At 41.0% G+C, this 20,886-nt stretch overlaps 1 protein-coding gene across 5 annotated transcripts in view; it reads left to right on the top strand.

Annotated features, from left to right (window-relative positions):
* Positions 1 to 20,886, top strand: part of LOC122559777 (anoctamin-4) — a 194,091-nt gene that overhangs the window by 97,929 nt on the left and 75,276 nt on the right. For all 5 annotated transcript variants that reach the window (XM_043709787.2, XM_087997098.1, XM_087997097.1 and 2 more), the window contains 2 exons: positions 8,536 to 8,672; positions 12,224 to 12,382. In XM_043709787.2, the coding sequence (XP_043565722.2) occupies positions 8,536 to 8,672; positions 12,224 to 12,382 (296 nt within the window). The remainder of the gene's footprint in view (positions 1 to 8,535; positions 8,673 to 12,223; positions 12,383 to 20,886) is intronic.

The raw sequence follows: 20,886 nt of genomic DNA, 5'->3' as shown, positions 1-20,886 counted from the left end.
GCCTGTTCCTGTGCTGTACCATTCTTCGCACTTAAGTAGTTTGTGATAGTTTGCTACGTTAACGAGGGGAGACTAATAGAAACACTTTCAACACTGAGTCAACAGTGAGTTTAGTAATCCAGGTTACTGATTTTGTTATTGTTCAAACATCTACCTTCCATCTAACATTAATGACCTAATGGTGTTTATAAGTCTCTTTCATTTGGGATAGCTGGTGGTAATGAACATAATTATCAGTATCAATCCTCTGGAGAGTAGAGTCAAACCTGTGGATGTTTAGTTGTGTGATGACTCATTATGAAGTAATTTTTAGCTGAATTGTCCTGTTTTATTTTTGTACATCCCTTAAGTTTGTTAAAAATACTCCAGCTTGTGTGGTGAAGATCTAAGTATGTTATTTAATATTAGACGATTTGATGTAGATACAGAGAAGCTATTTCCTCCTGAGAGAATTGTCTAGGACAAGGGAGTGTAAACTTAAAATGAGTTAATCTATTTAGCAGAGAAATTGGGCATTTTGGATAACTCCATTACCACAGAAATGGTACAGTGAAGCTGCCTTCAGTCTGACTTGGCCCATATGGTAGTTCTACCTTTTCTAAAAAGGATGATGCCAAAACTACCTCCCTGACTCAAACAACAAAAAATGATAACTCTTGTTCTGCCTCCAATACTTGGAAGGACATCTTGAACTTTGAGGTATAAAAGCCTTAAGATGGGCCTGTCTCACTTGGGGAAATTTAGTGTGTGTGATTTATCCTTTTCAAGTCGTACAGCAATGCTAGCTCTATGGCCCAGGGTGGCTCGGTGGCTAGCACTGCAGCCTCACAGCGCCAGAGACCCAGGTTTGATTCCAGCCTCAGGGGCTGTGTGGAGTTTGCACAGACACACTCTCTCCCTGTGTGTGGGTTTCCTCCAGGTGCTCTGGTTTCCTCCACAGTCCAAAGATGTGCAGGTCAGGTGAATTGGCCATGCTAAATTGCCCCATAGTGTTAGGTGCATTAATCCGAGGGAAATGGGTCTGGGTGGGTTTCTGTTTAGAGGGTTGGTGAGGACTTGTTGGGCCGAAGGGCCTGTTTACATATTGTAAGGAATCTCATCTAAAGGAAATGGCTTACTTCTGCACTTGCATTTTACGGAGTGAAGGTGGGAACAGATGGATGGGTTGCCATTTTGTCCAGATTATTGGATGACTGAGATTGCTTTTACTTCTGGAAGGAACCTTTTTTTAAAAATCTGTTTATGATGATCTTAGATTCCATTATCAGTTCAAGAGCTAAACTGATCTGCAGTGCCTCCAGATACTCAGGTGTAAATTGGCTTGTAAGGAACATTCTGTAGACTGTTTTGATTTTGGGCTGAAGCCAACACTAGTCACCCTGAGGTCTGAGGCACTGTCAGGCTGCCTCCCAAGTCGGGTGTCATAAATACTGTGATTACAAGAGCAGGTCAGAAGCTGGAAATCCTGAACCAAGTCACACTCCTCATGCCTCCCTAAGGCACAGATCGGGAGTGTGATGGAATACTGTCGCTTATCTGGATGATTGCAGCTCCAATACTTAAACCTTAACACCAGCCAGGATGAAGCAACGTGAATCAACTCCCCATCCCCTTTGCTCCGTTAGACCATAAGGTGTAAATGCAGAAGTAGGCCATTTGGCCCATTTTGGGTTTGCTCTGTCATTCCATGATATCACAGCTGATAATCCTTCACTCCATGCTGTGACAACGCTGCTCCTTTAACAAATTTAGTTTGTGCTTGGCGCTTTATTCAGAGGGGTCATAAAGACAGAGTCCATTTTGTCTGCATTTATCTACTTGAATCTTCTAAGTGTTTTTTTTTCTTTTTAGAAAAACCCTTTTACTATGAAAGGGGAATGGCTAGTTCTCCAGCTCAGCTTTTCTCTGGTGTGGTTTGGTTTGGTTTGACCAAGCGGTCAATTTTTGAGGCTGCTGGTCAAAGAAACGACTACATGGAAGAAGGTCTTCCATGCTGAAACGCTTGTGCTCTCTCTCTCCCTCTCCCTCGCCTGTGTTTGATTTTTGCCTATTTTGCCAAAGGGTGTTTATGGGGATTGTTGCAGGAATTTGGAACAGCACCATTAAGTTAGGATAACTGTTGGGTTTTCAGAGAGGTTGAGTTATTAAATATTCTGTGATTTTTTTTTTTTGGGTTTGTGTTTTATTTGGAAGATCATCCAATGAATTCTCTTTTGTTTAAGACAAAGTGGTTGGGCCAGCTGCATCACTCCTGGGATATTCACCTTACACCTGCTTAACACAACCAGCAAAGTTAGGGTCTGGCTACTTTCTTGAAATGTTTTGAGGGGGTCTGGCCTGGTCCATAACAATTCTCCTGTCTTTTCCTTATACCTTTTTTGATTCACTTATTAATTAAAAATCTCTCATCCTTGAATATCTTTAACCAATTCAGTTTCTTTATAGCCTTCTGCAGTCAAGAATTCCATAGTCACAAGCTTCTAAGAGAAAAAAACTTCCTCCTCACTGTGTTAAACAACTGACCCCTTTTATTCTGAGATTATGCCCAAGACTCTCTGACAAAGGGAAAACACACTCTACATATACCCTGACAAGACCCCTAAGAATCCTGATGTTCCAATAAGTTTGCCTGTCGCTTTTCTAAACTCATTAGTACAGATGTAACTTACTCGATCTCTCTCCTCATAAAATTTCTTCATACTGGGGATCAAACTAATGAATTTTTTTTTAAAAACATTGCCTTCAATACCATGTCCCTTGAATAAGGGGACTAAAACAGTGTTCTAGGTATGGTCTGACCAGTGCTTGTATAGTTTAGCAAGGCTTACCTGCTTTTATTCTCTTTTTTTTCCCCTTTTTTAAAAAAAAAATGTCCAATTTGCCTTTCATATCACCTGCTGAGCTTGTATGCCATAGTGTACATGAAAACTCTCCTCCTGCAGCTTTCTGTAAATGTTCTCCATTTAAGTAATATTCAGTTCCTCTACTCTGCCTGCCAAAGTGCATAACCTTGCATTTTCCCAGATTATATTCCAATTGCTGAGTCTTTGCCCATTCTCTTAACCTGTCTATAGGCCACAGCAGACTGTCACCCTCCTGACTTGCCTTCCCACCTATTTTTGGATCATACACAAAGTTGGTGTTTGTACGTCCTTCTGTCATCAATTATTGAACAAATAATTGTAGCACTGATCCTGTGGCATTGCATTAGTTTAAAGGTTGACCTCTTGAAAATGCCCACTTTATCCTAACTCTATCCTGCTTCTGAGTTAGCCAATCCCTCCATGCTAACCTACAACTCCTGACACCATGGTCTCCTGTTGTTTTAAGTAGCTTTCTGTGAAATATATTATTTGAATAAGTTTTGGAAACCCAAATATATTAGATCTACTGTTTTCCCCTTTATCCATCCTGATTGCTGCTATTACAATGAATTCTAATCTGACTGATTATGTTGTACACTTCTAAGTAGTCGAGTGTGTGGTGCTGGACTGTGGTCCAGCACCTCACTCTACTCTGATCGCCAACATCTGCAGTCCTCACTTTTTTCTAAATACCCTGCTATTACATCCTTTTATAATAGACTGTATATTTCCCCACAACAATGTTAAGCTAACTGGCTCATTGTGTGACAGATGTAAAACAAAAGGTAACTTTTTGAATGTGTTACATTTGGCAGTTTTCTACCCTTTGGGATTCTTTCCAGCATCTAAAGGATTCTTAATGGGCTACTATCAGTGCATCCATTATCTCTGAAGTGATTTCCTTTGCATATCGCAGAATGTATCACATCAGGTCCAGGGGACTTTTTGGTCTTTAGACCCCATTTAGTTTCCATGGTACTTTTTCTGTCGTGATAGTTATTGTATTTATTTGTTCTCCTTTTTTGTATTTTGATTATTTAGTGACTTTGGAATGCTGTTAATATCTTCTGAAGATTGATGTGAAGTACCTATTTAACTTCTCTGCCATTTCCTAGTTCCCATTATTGTTGCCTTGCTCCTTGGGGGTCTATGTTAACTTTGACACCTCTTTCTGTACTTAAAGGAGTTCTTCCAAATGTTTTGATATTTCTTGCCTTCAATGTTTACCCTCCAGTTTACTTTCTCCCTCTTTCTTATTGTTTTTGATTATCCTTTTGAATTTAAGACTTTCCCAATCCCCTCTCTTGCCTCTGATCTTGTACTTTTTTTTTTCTTTCTTAATATAAAAATATTCAGAACTTTCTTGGGTTTACCATGGTTGGTTTATCCCCTGTCTAGAGTCTTCCTTTCTAACTGAAATATATCTTGTAAGAGGAAAAATTGCTGAGAAAGCTCAGCAGGTCTGGCAGTATCTGTGGAGAGAAAGCAGCGTTAACATTATGGGGCCAGCCTACCTTTCTTGAAAGTGATGGTAGTCAACTACAAACCAACGTTTTTCTAGCTACCGTTGGTTCTGAGGAAGGAAAACTTGACCTGAAGCGTTAGCTCTGATTACTCTCCTTAGTTGCTGTCAAACCTGCTGAGCTTTTAAAACAAATATTGTTAGATTTGCAACATGCACAGTTTTTCAGTTTTTATGAAACCTATTTGAGTCATGAATTGTTCTAAATGTCATAATTTTCATCAAGCAATTTTTATTTTCCCCTGCTATACCTCTTTCCAGCCAATTCTGCACTCCTTCTTTTGTGATTTCCCTTATGTAAGTTTTTTTTTTAACCCAGTTATTTCCAAGCCAATATTTTCTCACTCTATTTAAATACTAAATCCATTTGGTTTTCGAAAAAATCTTTTTACTCTGAGATCATTGATCTTAATTTTAATCCTATTCCATTACACATTGCCAGGTCCCAATTAGCTTTGTCCCTGGTTGGATCCGCAACAGGTTGTTCGAGGAAAATTTTCCTAAATACAGTCTGTGACTTCCTCATTGCTATATCCTTCCAATGTACATGAAGATTAAAGCAACCCATGGTTAATGTATTGCATGTTTTTTGAAACATTCGCTCATTATCTCATGGTTTATTCTCTACAGTATAGCTACTGATTGGCACTAGTCATTCACAGCCCTATGCTGTCTTAGTCATGATATAATGACTCTGTCCACATGGCTTCTACATCTTCTGATCTGAGATGTGTTTCCCCTCTCTTCCACCAACACACTGTGGCATCAGTGTGCCATCTACAATAAGTACTAAATGACTCACCAAAGCTACTGCAATAACTCATTAGTCCCATGATCTCTGCCACTTGGAAGGACAAGGGCATCCCATATGGATGGAAACACCAGCTACAAATTTCCCTCTGCAGCCCCATACAATCCTGATTTGCAAGTATATCACCATTCCTTCACTATTGCTGGGTCAGCATCTTTGCAGCTCCCTTCCTAACCAAATTGGGGATATGTCTACCCTACATGGACTACAATGGTTCAACATGGTAGCTCACCACTGCCTTCTCCAGGAGAAAGTGAGGACTGCAGATGCTAGAGATCAGAGTCGAGTGTGTGGTGCTGGAAAAGCACAGCAGGTCAGGCAGCAACCGAAGAGCAGAAGAATCGATCTTTTTGGGCAAAAGTCCTTCAGGAATGATGTTGAGCTGAGCGGTGGGACTGGGGGGACCGGAAGGTAGCTGTGAAGAATGCAATAGGTAGATGGAGGTGGGGGTAATGGTGATAGGTCAGTGAGGAGGGTGGAGTAGATAGGTGGGAAGGAAGATGGACAGGTCATGAGGGTGATGTAGGTTGGAACTGGGATAAGGTGGAGAGGAGGGGAAATGAGGAAACTGGTGAAATCCACATTGATACCGTGGGGTTGGGGGGTCCTGCGGCGGAAGATGAAGCGTTCTTCTTCCAAGTGTTGGGCTGTTAGGGAGTGGCAATGGAGGAGGCCCAGGACTTGCTTGTCCTTGACTGAGTTGGGGGGGGGGGGAAGCGGGTTTGAAGTGTTTGGCCACAGGGCGGTGGGGTTAGTTGGGGCAGGTTTCCCAGAGATGTGCTCTGTGAGTAGGCGTCCTGCGCCCCCAATGTAGAGGAGACCACATCAGGAGCAATGGATACAGTAAATGATGTATTGAAGTGCAGGTAAAACTCTGGATATGGAAGGCTCCTTTTGGGGCATTGGACGGAAGGGAGGGGAGAGGCATTGGTGCAGGTTTTGCAATTCCTGCGGTGGCAGGGGAAGATGCTGAGCGGAGAGGGTGAGTTGGTGCTCATCAGGTCCACACCCCCTTACCCTCCCCTCCCAGCACCTTTCCCTGCCTCCGCAGGAATTGCAAAACGTACGCCTATGCCTCTCCCCTCCCTTCCATCCAATGCCCCAAAAGGAGCCTTCCACATCCGTCAGTTTTACCTGCACTTCAACACATTGTCACTTATTGCATCCGTTGCTCCCGATACAGTCCCCTCTACATTGGGGAGACAGGATGCCTACTCACAGAGCACTTCAGAGAATGTCTCCGGGACAACCACACCAATCAACCCCACTGCCCTGTGGCTGAATACTTTAACTCCCCCTCCCACTCCACCAAGGACAACCACCCAATGTCTGGAAGAAGAATACTTCATCGTCCACCTCTGGGTCCCTGAACCCCAGGCATCAATGTGGATTTCACCAGTTTTCTTTTTTCTTTTTGTCCCCCCATCTTTTATCCCAGTTCCAAACTTCCAACTCAATACCATCCTCATGACCTGTCCCATCTGTCTATCTTCCTTCCCACATACCTGCTCCACCCTCCTCTCTGACCTGTCATCACTACCCCCACCTCTATCTACCTATCGCACTCTCACCTACCTCCCCTCCCCGCACCTGTCCAATTTATCTCACCACCCCCTCATCTGACAGCCTCATGCCTGATGAAAGGCTTTTGCCTGGAACGTCGATTCTCCTGCTCTCGGATGCTGCCTTACCTGCTGTGCTTTTCCAGCACCACACTCTTGACTCTGATCTCCAGAGTAATTTGGGATGTATAGTAAATGTTTTGAGCCAGTAATGTCCATGTCCTAGTAAGTAAATTTTTAGATAAACTGTTGGCTTCTATCGTATTCCTGTGGGACAGGAGTCATTTAAGGGACCCAGCCTACAAAAGGAAGTCAAGCCCCCCAACTGTCTTTTTTTTTTTCTTTTTGCTTTACAAGAGCTTTCATGGTCACATTTTAATGAAGCAAGCCAGCTTTCTCTGAACACGTTCGTAAACTCTCACGTGTGGGATTTGAACTGTCTTTTTATCTGGCTCACTGGGCCATGGTCAGAACCATTGCTTCACCAAAAACCATCTTTATGAAACTGAGGACTACTTCTCTTTTTTTTTAAAAAAAACAAACTTATTTTCATACTCTTAACTCCAAATAGTATTTTATCTTCAATTCATTCTTCCAAGTTACTTTTTTGAACTTTGCTTCAGTTGTCAAACTGTTGATGTGTTGATGGCCATCTTGCATGGGAATGCAGACCGGAAAACATGAGCTACCAAATCTGCCTAACTGTGGCTGAGTACTGTCTTCCTCCCATGTGTTGGAGTTACTCAGTGTTGCTCTTGCCTTGTCAAGTATCAGTTATAGTATGAAAACTGATAAAATCCCTCACAACTCCCAACAATTTGGTAAGTGACATCTGCTTATACAATTATGCCTCCTAATATAATGTTTAGAGTCCATTTAACATTCTGGTAAATCCATGTTGCACTCCCTTGGACAAAGTAATCTTAAGATTAGATGCCAAGAACTGTTTGAATCACCCCAGGGCCTGACAGCCAAAGCTTAACTTCTACATTTTGCATGGATCAATGGTGCTGGAAGAGCACACCTGAAGCTCCTCGGATGCTGCTTGAACTGATGTGCTCTTCCAGCACCATTGATCCAGAATGTGGTTTCCAGCATCTGCAGTCATTGTTTTTACCTTCTACATTTTGCAAATGTATCGTGGGTAGAATTCCATTACCTTGGATTATTTGTACGTGAACAAGGTCCTGCCTGTAACTATCGTAGTCTCGTCATTAATGGTTCCCTTCATGTGGCTGCACCCTTCCACAACAAATTGGAAAACAAAGACTAAAAGCTGTTCAATTAAACTGAATTATTGTTGGAGAAAAAAAATAGCATGCTCAGCATTTTATCTTGCACTCAAAAATGCAAGAATGTCAAACTTTTGGTGCCTCCCCTTTTAAGACAGCAGAACAATCTACATTGATTTTGAAGGTAATTATTACCAAACTGCCTATGATAAATTTGAGGTTTTCAGTCATGTTTAATTAAAAGAACAAGGTTTGGCCTTGCCCATTAAGTTTAAAATTCCCTGTTGAAAATGTGTTGCTGGAGAAGCGCAGCAGGTCAGGCAGCATCCAGGGAACAGGAGAATCGACGTTTCGGGCATAAGCCCTTCTTCAGGATTCTCCTGTTCCCTGGATGCTGCCTGACCTGCTGCGCTTCTCCAGCAACACATTTTCAGCTCTGATCTCCAGCATCTGCAGACCTCACTTTCTCCTCCTAAAATTCCCTGTTATCTAGGTTGGACTACACTTCTCTCTTGTAAATCTTTTCTCTTGAAATGTGTTTCAGTGGCTCGCGATGTAAATATTTATTTGGGTGAATCTGAAGGTAGGAACAGCCCTTCGAAAGATGATGACTCCCTGCTTCATCCTGGCAATTTGACCAGCACGTCAGATGAAACAAGCGCATTGGAAATGGGTGTTGAGGTGAGAGGTTTTCATATTGCATTTTGATATTGCATCTTATGAAAAAGATGCAGAATGTTTAAAAGGAGCACTTGACTCTATTGGGTGGGGGGAGGGGGGAGAGATGGTGAAGAACTACATGCATGAATTGTGTAGGTTATCATGTTTAAATGGGGTATTCTAATACTCAGCGAATCGATAACTACAGACCATGAATTTAAAATCATCTTGGGTTAAAAATGAAGCAAAGGATAAAGGCTTAACACAGGACTGTCCTAGCGCAAACTGGATATCAGGAAAGGGAATTGGGGTAAAATGTTCCAGGGAAGGTTTTGGGTTGAAATATATCATAGTACTGTACCTTTATTATCATTATTTTCTGAGCTGTAGGAGTGTGATGACACTAGACTGAAATGATGCCTTAACAAAGACGTAGGCATCAATGGTAGGCGCTTGGCCCTTCAAGTTTTTATTTATTGCTGTGTATTAAGTTTTCTTTTCGTAGCTGGTGTTGTGCAGCTCTGGGACTTAAATTGGGGCATTCTAGCTCACAGGTCACCACACTGTCACCAGAACACCCCTCCCTCAGGTTTTCCATGATAAACAGGTTAATTATTTGGTACCTGTCTTCTGTACCCAGCACTTGGGATAAAATTATTAATTTTGGAATGAATATTTTTGTATTCTGGGCAGCTAAACATTTTTTTAGCGAGTTTTGAGAAGACTTGTAGCTCAGGTTGAGGTTCTGGATGTAGGTTTGCTTGCTGAGCTGGAAAGTTTGTTTTCAGACGTTTCATCACCCTATTGGGTAACATCAGTGATTCAGAGGCTCACTGAAGTATGGTGACGAAACGTCTGAAAATGAACCTTCCAGCTCAGCGAGCAAACCTACATCCAGAAACTGTTTTGTTTGCGCTGTACCTAGATTTTAGTCACGTTAGACTGAAATTCATTTGCAAAGCAATTGAACATTCCAAGCCTTCATTGCTTGATCTTGTTACAACACGAAGACAGCCAGCCAATTCACATTGGCCTCCTTATCTCTATTTGCAATACAGTAACATTAAAATACTCCATGCTTTTCAACATTGATCCCAATAGTTCCTAACCAGACTTTTTAAATAAACAATACCAAACTTTATGAATAACTTACCAGACACCAGGTTCATAGCTTAAACAAAATAATTGGCAACTTATTAATAAGCTTTATCAGAGCAAATTTAAACAAGGTAGTCTAATATCTGATTTCAAATTTAATCTTTGATTCTTGTTCCCCACTGCCAATCTGATATACCTAGCAAAGTGATAAATCCACCAAAAAAAAACTGGCAGGTTCACCGAAGAAGTCTCTCTCATCTGTAATCTCACAGACAAGTGGGATTGCATCTTGGTTTCTGATGATGTCGGTCAGTACAAGCAGCTTTCAGTAAGATGAGGAATATTTATTTAAGAGATTTCTATTCTTCGGATTTTCAATAAGTTTGGTAACAGGAAGATAACCAGGGAGCAATCAAACCTCTGTCCTGTAGCTTTGGTAATCACAATTCTTCAAACAAGAAAACACCAGTTGAAAATCAACATAAGCCATATGGCCTTCAGCATTCACTTCACAGTTCACAGCTCCAAAATTAAAATGATTTAAAATAAACTCCAAGAGTTCTAGTCAAATCCTGGAACACTCTCGAACAAGACTGTGAAAGTACCTTTTGCAGTATGGACTGCAGAGATTCACCATCTTCTCCTTGATTTTTGACTCCACTGTGTATCACCCGTCTCAGCCTTTCTCCTGATGTCCATGTCATACAGGAATGAACTCCTCTGAGGTGAGCTTGAATATTGGTACGATATGAAACTTCTTGAACTCTTCTGGTAGAAGAAAGGTACAAGAAACATTGACCTTAGGAAAACAGTCCTAAAATCTTGTTTCAACTGACATTGGCATAGCTTTCAAATTTCCATTCAATTCATCAAATCTCATTATGAATTAGGAAGTCTGCTTAAAATGTGGTGGAACTTTTCTATCCTCTGTTTGTAACAATGGATTTTTGTCTTGGTTTTCTGCCACGAAACCCATTGAGACTGAAATTTGACAAATGTGTATAGGCCAATTTATTTTGGGAATTGGGTGCAACAGAGCTGCCATCTACTTTAAAAAACGAGTAACCATCGTTAAGTGAGAGTCGGGACCGAGATGATGCAATGGGTTCAACACTGGCTGCTAGACTTTGGAGCCTAGGTTGGACTCTAACTCTGGGGAAATAGATGTCCCTTTGATTGTTCTCTGTGAAATAGATGTGGTTAGCACTGTCAAGGGCTGTACAATGCAGGAGTCCTCAAGGTAGTCTGAAATTGACACTTCATGTCAGCTCTGAAGAGTCATCTAGACTCGATGTTAGCTTGCTCTTTTTCCAAGGATTCTGCCTGATCTTCAGTGATTTCCAGCATTTGTTGTTTTCTGTACAGATTCCAGCATCTACAGTAAATTGTTCCTCAATTGACCGCATTACATTTTGGCAGGTTTAAGGATTCGTGGGTGCAAGATAATGTGAAACATGGCTGTACCGGCGAGCAACAGGGCTCCTGAGGATCGGCTAGAGATGTTACTGGAAGGGAATTTTTTAACTATGCCCAAGGTCCAAAAAATGTTCATTTCTTCCACTCCAACTCGAACATTTCTTGTTATCTTCATAAGCACAAGACACTAGTTTATTTTAAAAAAAAACCATGATATTTAAAAACCTCAAATGCAGCTGGACATTGTCATCTCTTGGCTGGATGATGGGGTAGCTGTGTATGTTGCATAAACATCTCTGCAGTCTATCATTCACTGCTGGAGTTCAAGGTGAAGGGAATTCTGTAGCTAAAGACAAATCTGCAGATAGCTCTCTGCACTGCTGCAGATAGCTTTGTGATCGCACTGTGGAGGAGAAAATATTCTCTTCTCCGTGATTCTTTTACCAAACAGACCGTCTATCCTCCATTTGCATGCCTACCAGTCAAAATAATTTCTCTCTCCCTCTGCTATTCAAGGTTTACCAGCTGTCTTTTTAAAATTCCAAAGGTTTAATAAACAAGTGATAAAATAATTTTAGTTTCCAACTTTTTATCTGATGTATACTTCACCTATAAAGGGTGTGGATGCATTGAGGGTGCAAAGGAGGTTTGATAGAAATGTTCTAGGAGTTGTTGAGGTACTTCAGCTCTAGAGAGCTCTCCTTGAGAGGTTAGCAGAGAGAGCTGATAGAGATGTTAAAAAATCGGGGAAAGCTTTCATCCTAGTCTGCTGGCAGAAGGGTTGGTAATCAACAAATAAGGATTTAAAGTAAATGTAAAGAAGTCAAAAAGAAGGTGGAATCTTGTCAGGTTAGTGAGTTGTTATCTGGAACGTTCTACCTCAAAGGACAGTGAAATCTGATTCAATAGTAACTTGAAAATTGGACTGGCAGATTTGCTGTGTTGTAGAGGGTGGGTAGGTTGGGGGCTAAATGGATAGATGTTCCAAGTAGCAATATGTTGAATGGTTCCTATGCTACAAGGCATTCTGTAGATATCTGCTTTATTCCTCTTTTTAGGAAGCTGCTGATAGAAATAAAGGAAATGGCCTGTTCTTCAGGGATGGGAAATGCCGGATAGATTACATCCTTGTTTACAGAAAATCTAATGCACAAGCAGAGAAACGGGAAGTGTTTGAGAGAAACCTGAGAGCTGAAGGATTGAACATTGAGAAAGAGGTAAGTCTGATCATGTTTAGACTTTTTTAAAAGAATAATTATTTGCTTACAATCAATTTGCATTTAGCAGCCTCTTGGGAAGATTCCAGAGCCTGATCTTTTCCAGGTTGAGTGATGAAAGTTTAGATATAGTCTATGGGATCTTTTTAAGAACAATCCTGAGGTTGATAAAGTACTTTTGTTTTTTGTTTAATATGTCTTTAAATTTTGAGTTTAGAGTAAAAATTGAAATAATTGCATTATTTGAATAGGAATAGGGAGGTCATTCAACCCCTTGAGCATGTTCTGTCTGTAATTAGACATGGCGGATTTGTATCTCAACCCATCAATCTGCTTTATTTCTAAGACTCACTATAACTTCACTAAAGTTTTCAATTGACCCTGCCTCAAATTGCTTTCTTTTGGAAAGAAGAGCTGGAAAAAGAGTTTGTTGCCTCCATTATATTCCTTGTCTGTAGTGGTGCAGTGGTTCACACTGCCTCTACACCAGGGGCCTGGGTTTGGTTCCACCTTTGGGTGTCTGTCTGCAAACACCACACAGACAATCTCGCTGTATATGCAAGGATTTCCACTGGTGTTCTCTGCTTTCCTCCTACAGCCCAAAGTTTGAATTATAAATTGGAAAATGTAGTCAGAACTGTTTTTTGGTTTAGAAAATAACCCATTTTTAAAAAAAAATCACAACTTGAAGCAAAAGTGTGGTCACTCACTGGTCACACGAGTAATTTTATAGAAGCTAGATTCAATTCTTTTAAACTAGTACCAGGAGTCCTTTGTTTGTAAAGTGAAACTGCCCAGCAATGGCTTTTGTTTTGGTTGAATCAAATGGAATCCTACACCTCCACCAAAAAAAACTGTCCCACTGCCTCTCTGACAAAATTGTTGGAATTCTTATTGATTTCTAACAGTCCAAGAAAAAAACTAAGGAGAAATATGTTCAAATAAAGCTAGAAGCAGAAATAAGGATTCCTCGACAGATCCTGAGAGAGGATCAACCTCCCTTAAGAGCAACCAAGTCTGTTTGCTTTTTATAAAGTGTGGTCAGTGCTGCAGGGCAGCAAGGCCTCACAGACAGAGACAATATCCAGGCATTGAGAAGAAAAAGCTACATTTCACATCCAGAAGATGTGCAGAAATAAGACAGTTTCAAAGTTGCAGACATTCTGGTGGTCATATCAGTAAAAGGTTCTGCACTGTAGAACACAACACACCCATTAGGAAAGAGTTCTCCATTGGAAAACATGTAGGGAAGGCTGGAAGTCTTTTGTTTTCTCCTGACATTCTTTTGGCAGTAGAGAATCCTGAAAATTCCAAATATCAGTATTTCTGGCTATATTAAAACCTGAAATATTGGACTGTGACCAGTCTCCAAAACATGGTTCCAGACTGAAATCAATCAGAAATGAGCATCTTCCATCAATCTATATTGACAGCAATTTGTTTTCGTAGACAGAAACTCCAGTAGACTGAAGTCAGCATACTAATTCCTTTGTTTCCAGACTCTCTCCTCCAGCATTCTCCCCGTTTTAAAAATCATATCCACAGAGACTGTCACTGTCTTTGTGTGTCTGTGCTTAGAATTGAGGTAATATCACTTGATCATGGCTTCGATATTGTTGACCAGTGTTTGCTATTTGTTTTGAGAATAAGTTTTATTGCTAATTAATGATTTCAGTTAATCAGAAGCTTGGTATAAAATTTCACCCTATTTCAGATCATAGCCCAAAGAAACAACTGGTCGTTTTAGGTGTTTGGAGCAACACCCCTTATACCAATGGCATTGCCAGTAGAGAAGTGGATTGGATTTATCAGCGTGTTCCTCTTGTCACAGTCTTTAGGGAATGTGGGAGCCTAGTGGTATTGTTGCTATCCTGTTAGAGACGAGAGTGCGGTGCTGGAAAAAGCATAGCCGGTCAGGCAGTATCTGGAGCAGGAGAATCAACTTTCTGGGCATGTCCTTCATCAGCATTCCTGCTCCTTGGATGCTGCCAGACCGGCTGCTTTTCTAGCACCACATGCATGATTCTGATCTCCAGCATCTGCAGTTCTTGCTTTCTCCTGGCCTGTTAAAGACCCAGGTAATATTTTGGGGACCTGAGTCTGGATCCCACCACAGCAGATGGTGGAATTGGAATTCGATCAGTCTGGAATTAGGAGTTTAATGATGACCATGTTGATTGTTGGGAAAAGCCCATCTGGTTCACAAATGTCCTTGGAAGGAAACTGCCATCCTTCCCTGGTCTGACCTCCATGTGACTTCAGACCTACAGTAATGTGTTTAACTTTTAACTACCCTCTGGGCAATTAGGGATGGGCAATAAATGCTGGCCCAGCCAGTGATGCCCAAATCTTGTGAATAAATTTTTTTTTAAAAAGAGTACTTATTACTATCATGCAGTCAACCTCCTTTGTTATGAGAACGGTGTCTCTGTGTAGATGCCTCGATGGTGATATGCCCTCTATTAATCGCTAGTACGGTGGCGGTAGCGAACTAAACAGCCTTTATCCAACATCACCACTTGCTCTTGGTGGCAAATACCTTAGTGGTCAGGTGGGGAGAATACCATTGAGAACCCCTCGGAGGTGATTACAAACAGCAGTGTGTCAAATTGAGTGCCAGCATTGAGGATTATTTGAGCTTTGCAAACAGTAAACAAGCAGTTGCTTTGGCTAATTGACCAAATTACAAGTTGTACCTGCACACCATGAGTATTACAACCGGAAGGACAAGGATTGATTTTCATGTTCAAGCCAAATAAATTCTGCTTCTCAGAAACCAGCCAGACCCCTGCACGTTGACCTTGTGGATCATTTCTTTGGGCATTGCCAACTGCCTTCATGCCAAATGGCTTTGGTTGATTATTGCCTACATCTCCATGTGGACACTGTCCCAAACACTATTGGGAATGGAATTTGCCTGTAGCCCTCCTGAGAACAATCTGTCAGTCTTCCTCTGAACACTGGGGTGTCACATTCGATATGAGAAATCAGCTTGTGCCCAAAGATTAACAACCACCATGAAGTTGGTAGCTGTTCTTGTATTTGAGAGAGATGGAATCAATGGCTCCTTTTCCACACTTCCGTCTGATCATTCCTCAGTGTATGGGTGGGATTTAATATTGATTTTTGGACATTAATGCAAAATATCTGGTATTGTATCACATACCGATCAAAAACACTGCTTTTTAAAAATAAATTAAGGGACTTGACTATGTAAGGCCTTTTTGTTGATGAATGTGGGCATCAATGGCTAGGCCCAGCATTAATTACCCAGAGGGTGTTTGCAAGTCGACTACAATGCTGTGGGTCTGGAGTCACATGTAGGTCAGATGGGGGTTTTTGTGACAATTGATATGGTTTCATGGTCACCGTTTATGTTAACCTTTTTGAATTCCACTTAAAGAAACTGGAATTAAAATTTCACCATCTAGTGAGATTCAAACCTAGATCACTTAGCCTGAGTTTCTGGATTGTTAACTCAGTGACATTGTCACTACACTACTACCTCCCCATGATTTTGTTTCTCTTGGTTGGGAGTTTGGAGATGACTTTGAATAATGAGCTAATTGTTTAGGATTCACTTAAAGGACTTTGATTGGAATTCCCTGCCTCTGGAGAATTGTGGATAGTCCACCATAAAATCCCTTTAAAATGGGGATAGACCATTTTGACTACTTGCAATGACTGTGGGGAGTGAACAGAAAAATTGGTCAGCCATGATTTATTGAATAGCAAAACAAAACCAGTTTGGGTGGGTGTGATTGTTCTATTTCTTTTCATGAAAACTGAATGAGGCAGGCTTTTAATGAATGGCAAAATAGCTCATCTTAAACTTGCTCTTGGGATGTGGGTGCCCTAGGCAGTGCCAGCATTTGTTCTCGATGCCTTTGCAAATGTAAATTAGACAGTAGTGTGACAAAGCTGCTCCTTTAACAAAGTTATGCTGTCCTTGGCTTTTTTTTCTTCAGAGAGGTTGTAAATGACATTGACTCTGAAAAGTATGGGGCTGAAAGGTTTTAGGGCCAAACCTAATAACTAACAGATATTGCCTCCGGCTGAAGATTTTCAAGCTCTTTTAAAAAAAAAAGAGAACACTTGTACAATGAAAGGTGAGTGGCCAGTTCTCCCAGCTCAGCTTTTCTCTGGTTTGGTTTTTAACAGTAGTATGGGGGGAACAAAGCTGCTGGATCCAAAATTGCAGGTCCAGACTGGTACTCTCCCTGTCTGACTTCTATCCTGTAACACCCTGTGTTTGTTTTTTTTACCTTTTTTGCCAAGGGGTGCTTAATGGGGATTGTTGCAAATATTTGGAATAGCATCAGTAAGTTGGGATTATCTGTTGGGTTTTCGGAGAGATTAGGTTATTTGGTATTCTGTTTACTGTTGTTTTGTTTCATTCAGTAATCTTGTAAATAAACTAGTTTGACCAGCTGCATTTCTCCTGGAATATCTACTTTACACCTGCTTAAAACAACTAGCAAAGTTAGGGTCTGGGCTGCTACCTTATAGTTTTCAGCGGTTTGGTCTGTAACAATAATAGTGAGCACTGTTTTGAACCTCGACAGTCTGAGGGCTGTACATAGACCTATGATACTGTTAAGAAGGAAGTTGCATCATTTTGGTGTAGAGGTACTGTAGAAACTATATCTTTCGAAATCAGGTTGGTGTGTAACTGAGGGGCCAGCTTGCAGATGGTAATGTTCCAGTGTATCAAATACACTGTCCTCCTTCTAGATGGTACAAGTCACTGGTTTGGAAGATGTTCTTGAAAGAGCCTTGGTGGGTTATTGCAGTGCATCTTGAGAATGGATCATAGATACCTTTACACTATTGAGGAATAGCTAATATTCTTTTTAAAAGGTTATTGATTGTGAATTTGGAAAGGACTAATAGAAGATGCGTGAAAAGAACTGGGGTGTGACTGCTTCAGTCGGCAATGTGTTTTGGTAAATTCTGTCAAATCAAACTTTTTTAATTTTACCACTAGCCATGAGAGGAATGCACAGTGCAATGGTGTAGTGTTTCGATTTGTGGAACTGTTATAGCTGTAGTGTCTGTTCCGGAAGCTTGAGTTTGGTCACTGGCTTCAGTCCAATTTACATTGATACCATTCTACCACAACAACAATTCTCATGAGAATCATTATACCCCCCACACAGCTGGGAAAGCTAATATCTCTCACTACAGTCAGGTAATGAAAAATAAAATGCTGCCAACAGTGCAGTATTATATATAAATGAGTCTGCAATTTTCCTCGCATTTAATTTTGACTTTCTGAAGATACCTCGCAAAGCATTTGGAAATTTGTAATGATTGTCAACAGGTAATAAACTCCCATTAACTTGGCTTTCTTCCCAGTAGACCCCACACCCCTCCAGTCTGCCAAGTCAACAAATAAATTGAGCTCCAAAATCCCATAACTGGCAATGAAATAAATAACCAGGCCATCTGCTTTTTTGAGTGATGTGACTGGAGGGATAAATGTTTTTGGAGACCAGAACTCCATTAGTGATGTGAAAGTGAAATAATGCAGATGTTAGAATTCTGAAGTAATATCAGAAAATGCTGATAAAACACAGCCAGCAACACCTGTTCAGAGAGGGAGAGAGGCAGTTAACACGTCAATGTCCTTTCATCATTGATTTCCACAGATCCTCTCTGAGTCTTAGATTTCCACACTTTTTCTTTGTTTTTTAAATTTCAGTCCATCCTGATGACAATTCAGAAGGTTGCCATGTGATGATCTCTTCTGCTCACGTGATAGAGCATTCAGTTTATTGTCAACTTGAAAGATGGCACCTTTTGACGATGTAGCACTCTCTCAGTACTGCACTGGAGTCAGTTTAGATTTGTTCCAAAAGTCCAACTTGCATATACCTTTTTTCCTTTTATCCTGGAGATACCTTCAGCTGACAGCATAAATAATGGTAACATTGAACAAGTCAGAGCAATAAATGAAATTTGGCTTTAAAGATTGTTTTATATTTACCATTTTAGTTATGATCGTGATCAGTCACTGAGCATATTCACAAGAGGCTGCCAATTAACTTCTGATCCCAATAAACTTTGAAGGGAAAATACAACTGTTAAACAGACAATTTTTTGAAATGGTCTTTTTACAGATATCAGAAGGAAAAAGATTTAACCTTTTTACCCCAGCGATAATCTTAGATACTGAAACTTCAGTGAAAGGTCACCCCTGTTTCCACACTTGTTCAACGGGTACTGCTGTACTCTGCTGGTTTTCAGCAAATTTCTGCATTCGCTCTGCTGTTTTCATTGTCTTTTCCCAGGATCTTTTAAACAAGCTGGTACTTCGGCTCACTTACAACTTAAAATGGGTTTCTTAATGTCATGTCGTCAACAACATTGTAGAGTTTGACCTGAAAAGAAACTTGCCTCCATCTTGTCGCTCGTCTCCAGTTAAAATGCTGTATGAGAAGGTCTATTGGTGACTTTGTTGACTTGGCAGAAAGTTAAAATCTTTGTGGTCAATTAATGGCTATGTAAGAACAAAGATAAATAAGGCCTTGGGTTACCATCTCCCTGAGCAGGCAAGAGTGCTGTTAGTTTCCCAAACAGGGAATCATGGCAGTCTGCTTGCTAAGGTGGTAGTGTGATGCACAGAGCTAGGGATCACCTCTAAGTCCTCCAGTCTGGGGCAGTCAGGTGTGAGTAGGGTACTAAGGAATGACCTCAGAGCCAAGAGACTCTCCTAGGCCCCCCCCCCCCCCCGCCGACAAATGTAACACATCCTCCCTGATGGGAAAACCAGTAAACTTGCAAATGACACCATGTCTTGTATACTTTAAACTGAAGCACCTCGAGAATCAGTGCCTTCATTTCAAAATATTAACTCTTTCTGGACCCTGCAACAAAAAGATCTTTTTATTTAATAAAAAAACACTGCTTACTGGATCCCTTTTGGAGTTGGACTATAGGAATTCGCTCTGCCCACCTATCCATCAGTTGCAGTAATGTTGAGTTCTCACACCTAATTAGCTTCCACTTAACACATGCCCTCACACTGAGGAGGGGGGAGTGGAAATAAAACAATACTGGGATTATAGCTCTTGCCTGTTTCTAGCTCCAGAAAACTTGCCTAACTAATACCCTTTTTAGGAAAGGATATCTGCCTGCCTTTCCTGGAATGGCCAACTAGCAATCCACTCACAAACATATGAACTTTTATTTTTGTTCGAGATTGGCCAATGCATTTCGAACTGGCCTGGAGAAGGTGGTGGTGGTGGTGGTGAGCTAGCTTCTTGAACCATTGCAATTCTTTTGGTGTGGATACACCCACAGTGTCATTAGGGAGGGAGTTCCTGGATATTGATGCAGCAACACTGAAGGAATAAGTGATATATTTCCAAGTCAGTTTGGTGAGTGACTCGGAAGGGAAGTTGCGGATGGCAGTGTTCCCATGTATCTGCTGTCCTTGTCTTCTGGGTAGTAAAGATTTCCTGTTAGTTTGCTGTTGAAGGAGCCTTGGTGAGTTACTGCACTGCAGTTTGTGGATGAGCCCACTGCTGCCATTTGAGGTGAAGGGAGTCTAGACTGGTACCATAATCATGTTCAATCTAGACTGCTTTGTCTTGCTGCTGCTTGGGTCGTGTTAGGGCTGCACTCATCCAGTCAACTGGGGAGTATTCTATATATTCCTGACTTGTACCTTTTTTGTTTTATAGATTGTGGACAGGCACTGGGGTGACCAGTGATGGGCGACTCATTGCACAATTCCACTTCTGGCTTGCTCTTGAAGCCATAGAATTTATATGGCTGGTCAAGTTCAGTTTCTGGTCAATGCTAATGTTGATATTGGGGCATTCAGCAATGGTCATACCATGAAACATCCCGGTGATGTTGCATTCTGTGTGTCTGTCTTTCTCTCTGTCAGTATGTCTCTCTTGCCCTTGACAGTATTGTCCATATCCATGGGGGAAAAAAGGACAAATTACATTAAAATATTAAAAAGCAACATTTTAAAACTATATCTGAAGCAGTGCATTTAGGAAGAACAGGAAATGAGAAAAAAGCAGAAAGATAGATCTGAGTTAATGGTTGTGATGCAATAAAGAGAGGCGACCTGTGTTCAGTAAACCAGGATGTGGGCACAGTTTGGGTGGGGATAAGAAATGGCAAAAGCAAGAAGTGGTGGAATTTCCTTTTGTGGAAGTGTTGTGTAGACTCCGAGAGTAGCCACAGAGCACAAAGGGAGAAATTATGACCTTGGCAGAAAAAACATGACCATAGTCATGGGGATTTTAATTTATGGTTAGACTAGAAAAGTTAGCTTTGCAAGATTAACCTAGATGAAGAGGTAATTGACTCTCTCTTCTTAGAATATTATGTATTGGAGCTGACCAGAGAGCAGGCTATGACTAGACCTGGTATTAAGCAATGAGGTGGGATTAAATAATGAGTTCATAGTGAAGGCACTCTTAGGTAGCGAATAACTATCAAATGATTGCATTTTGTATTTGGCTCAAAGGAGAGAGGGGTGG

This window comes from Chiloscyllium plagiosum, unplaced genomic scaffold, assembly GCF_037043375.1.
Source record: "Chiloscyllium plagiosum isolate Xiang-an unplaced genomic scaffold, Cpla_swu_hap1 HiC_scaffold_19, whole genome shotgun sequence".
NCBI classification, from domain to species: domain Eukaryota; kingdom Metazoa; phylum Chordata; class Chondrichthyes; order Orectolobiformes; family Hemiscylliidae; genus Chiloscyllium; species Chiloscyllium plagiosum.
Note: the sequence above shows the minus strand (reverse complement) of the source record. Positions and strands in the feature narration are given on the sequence as shown.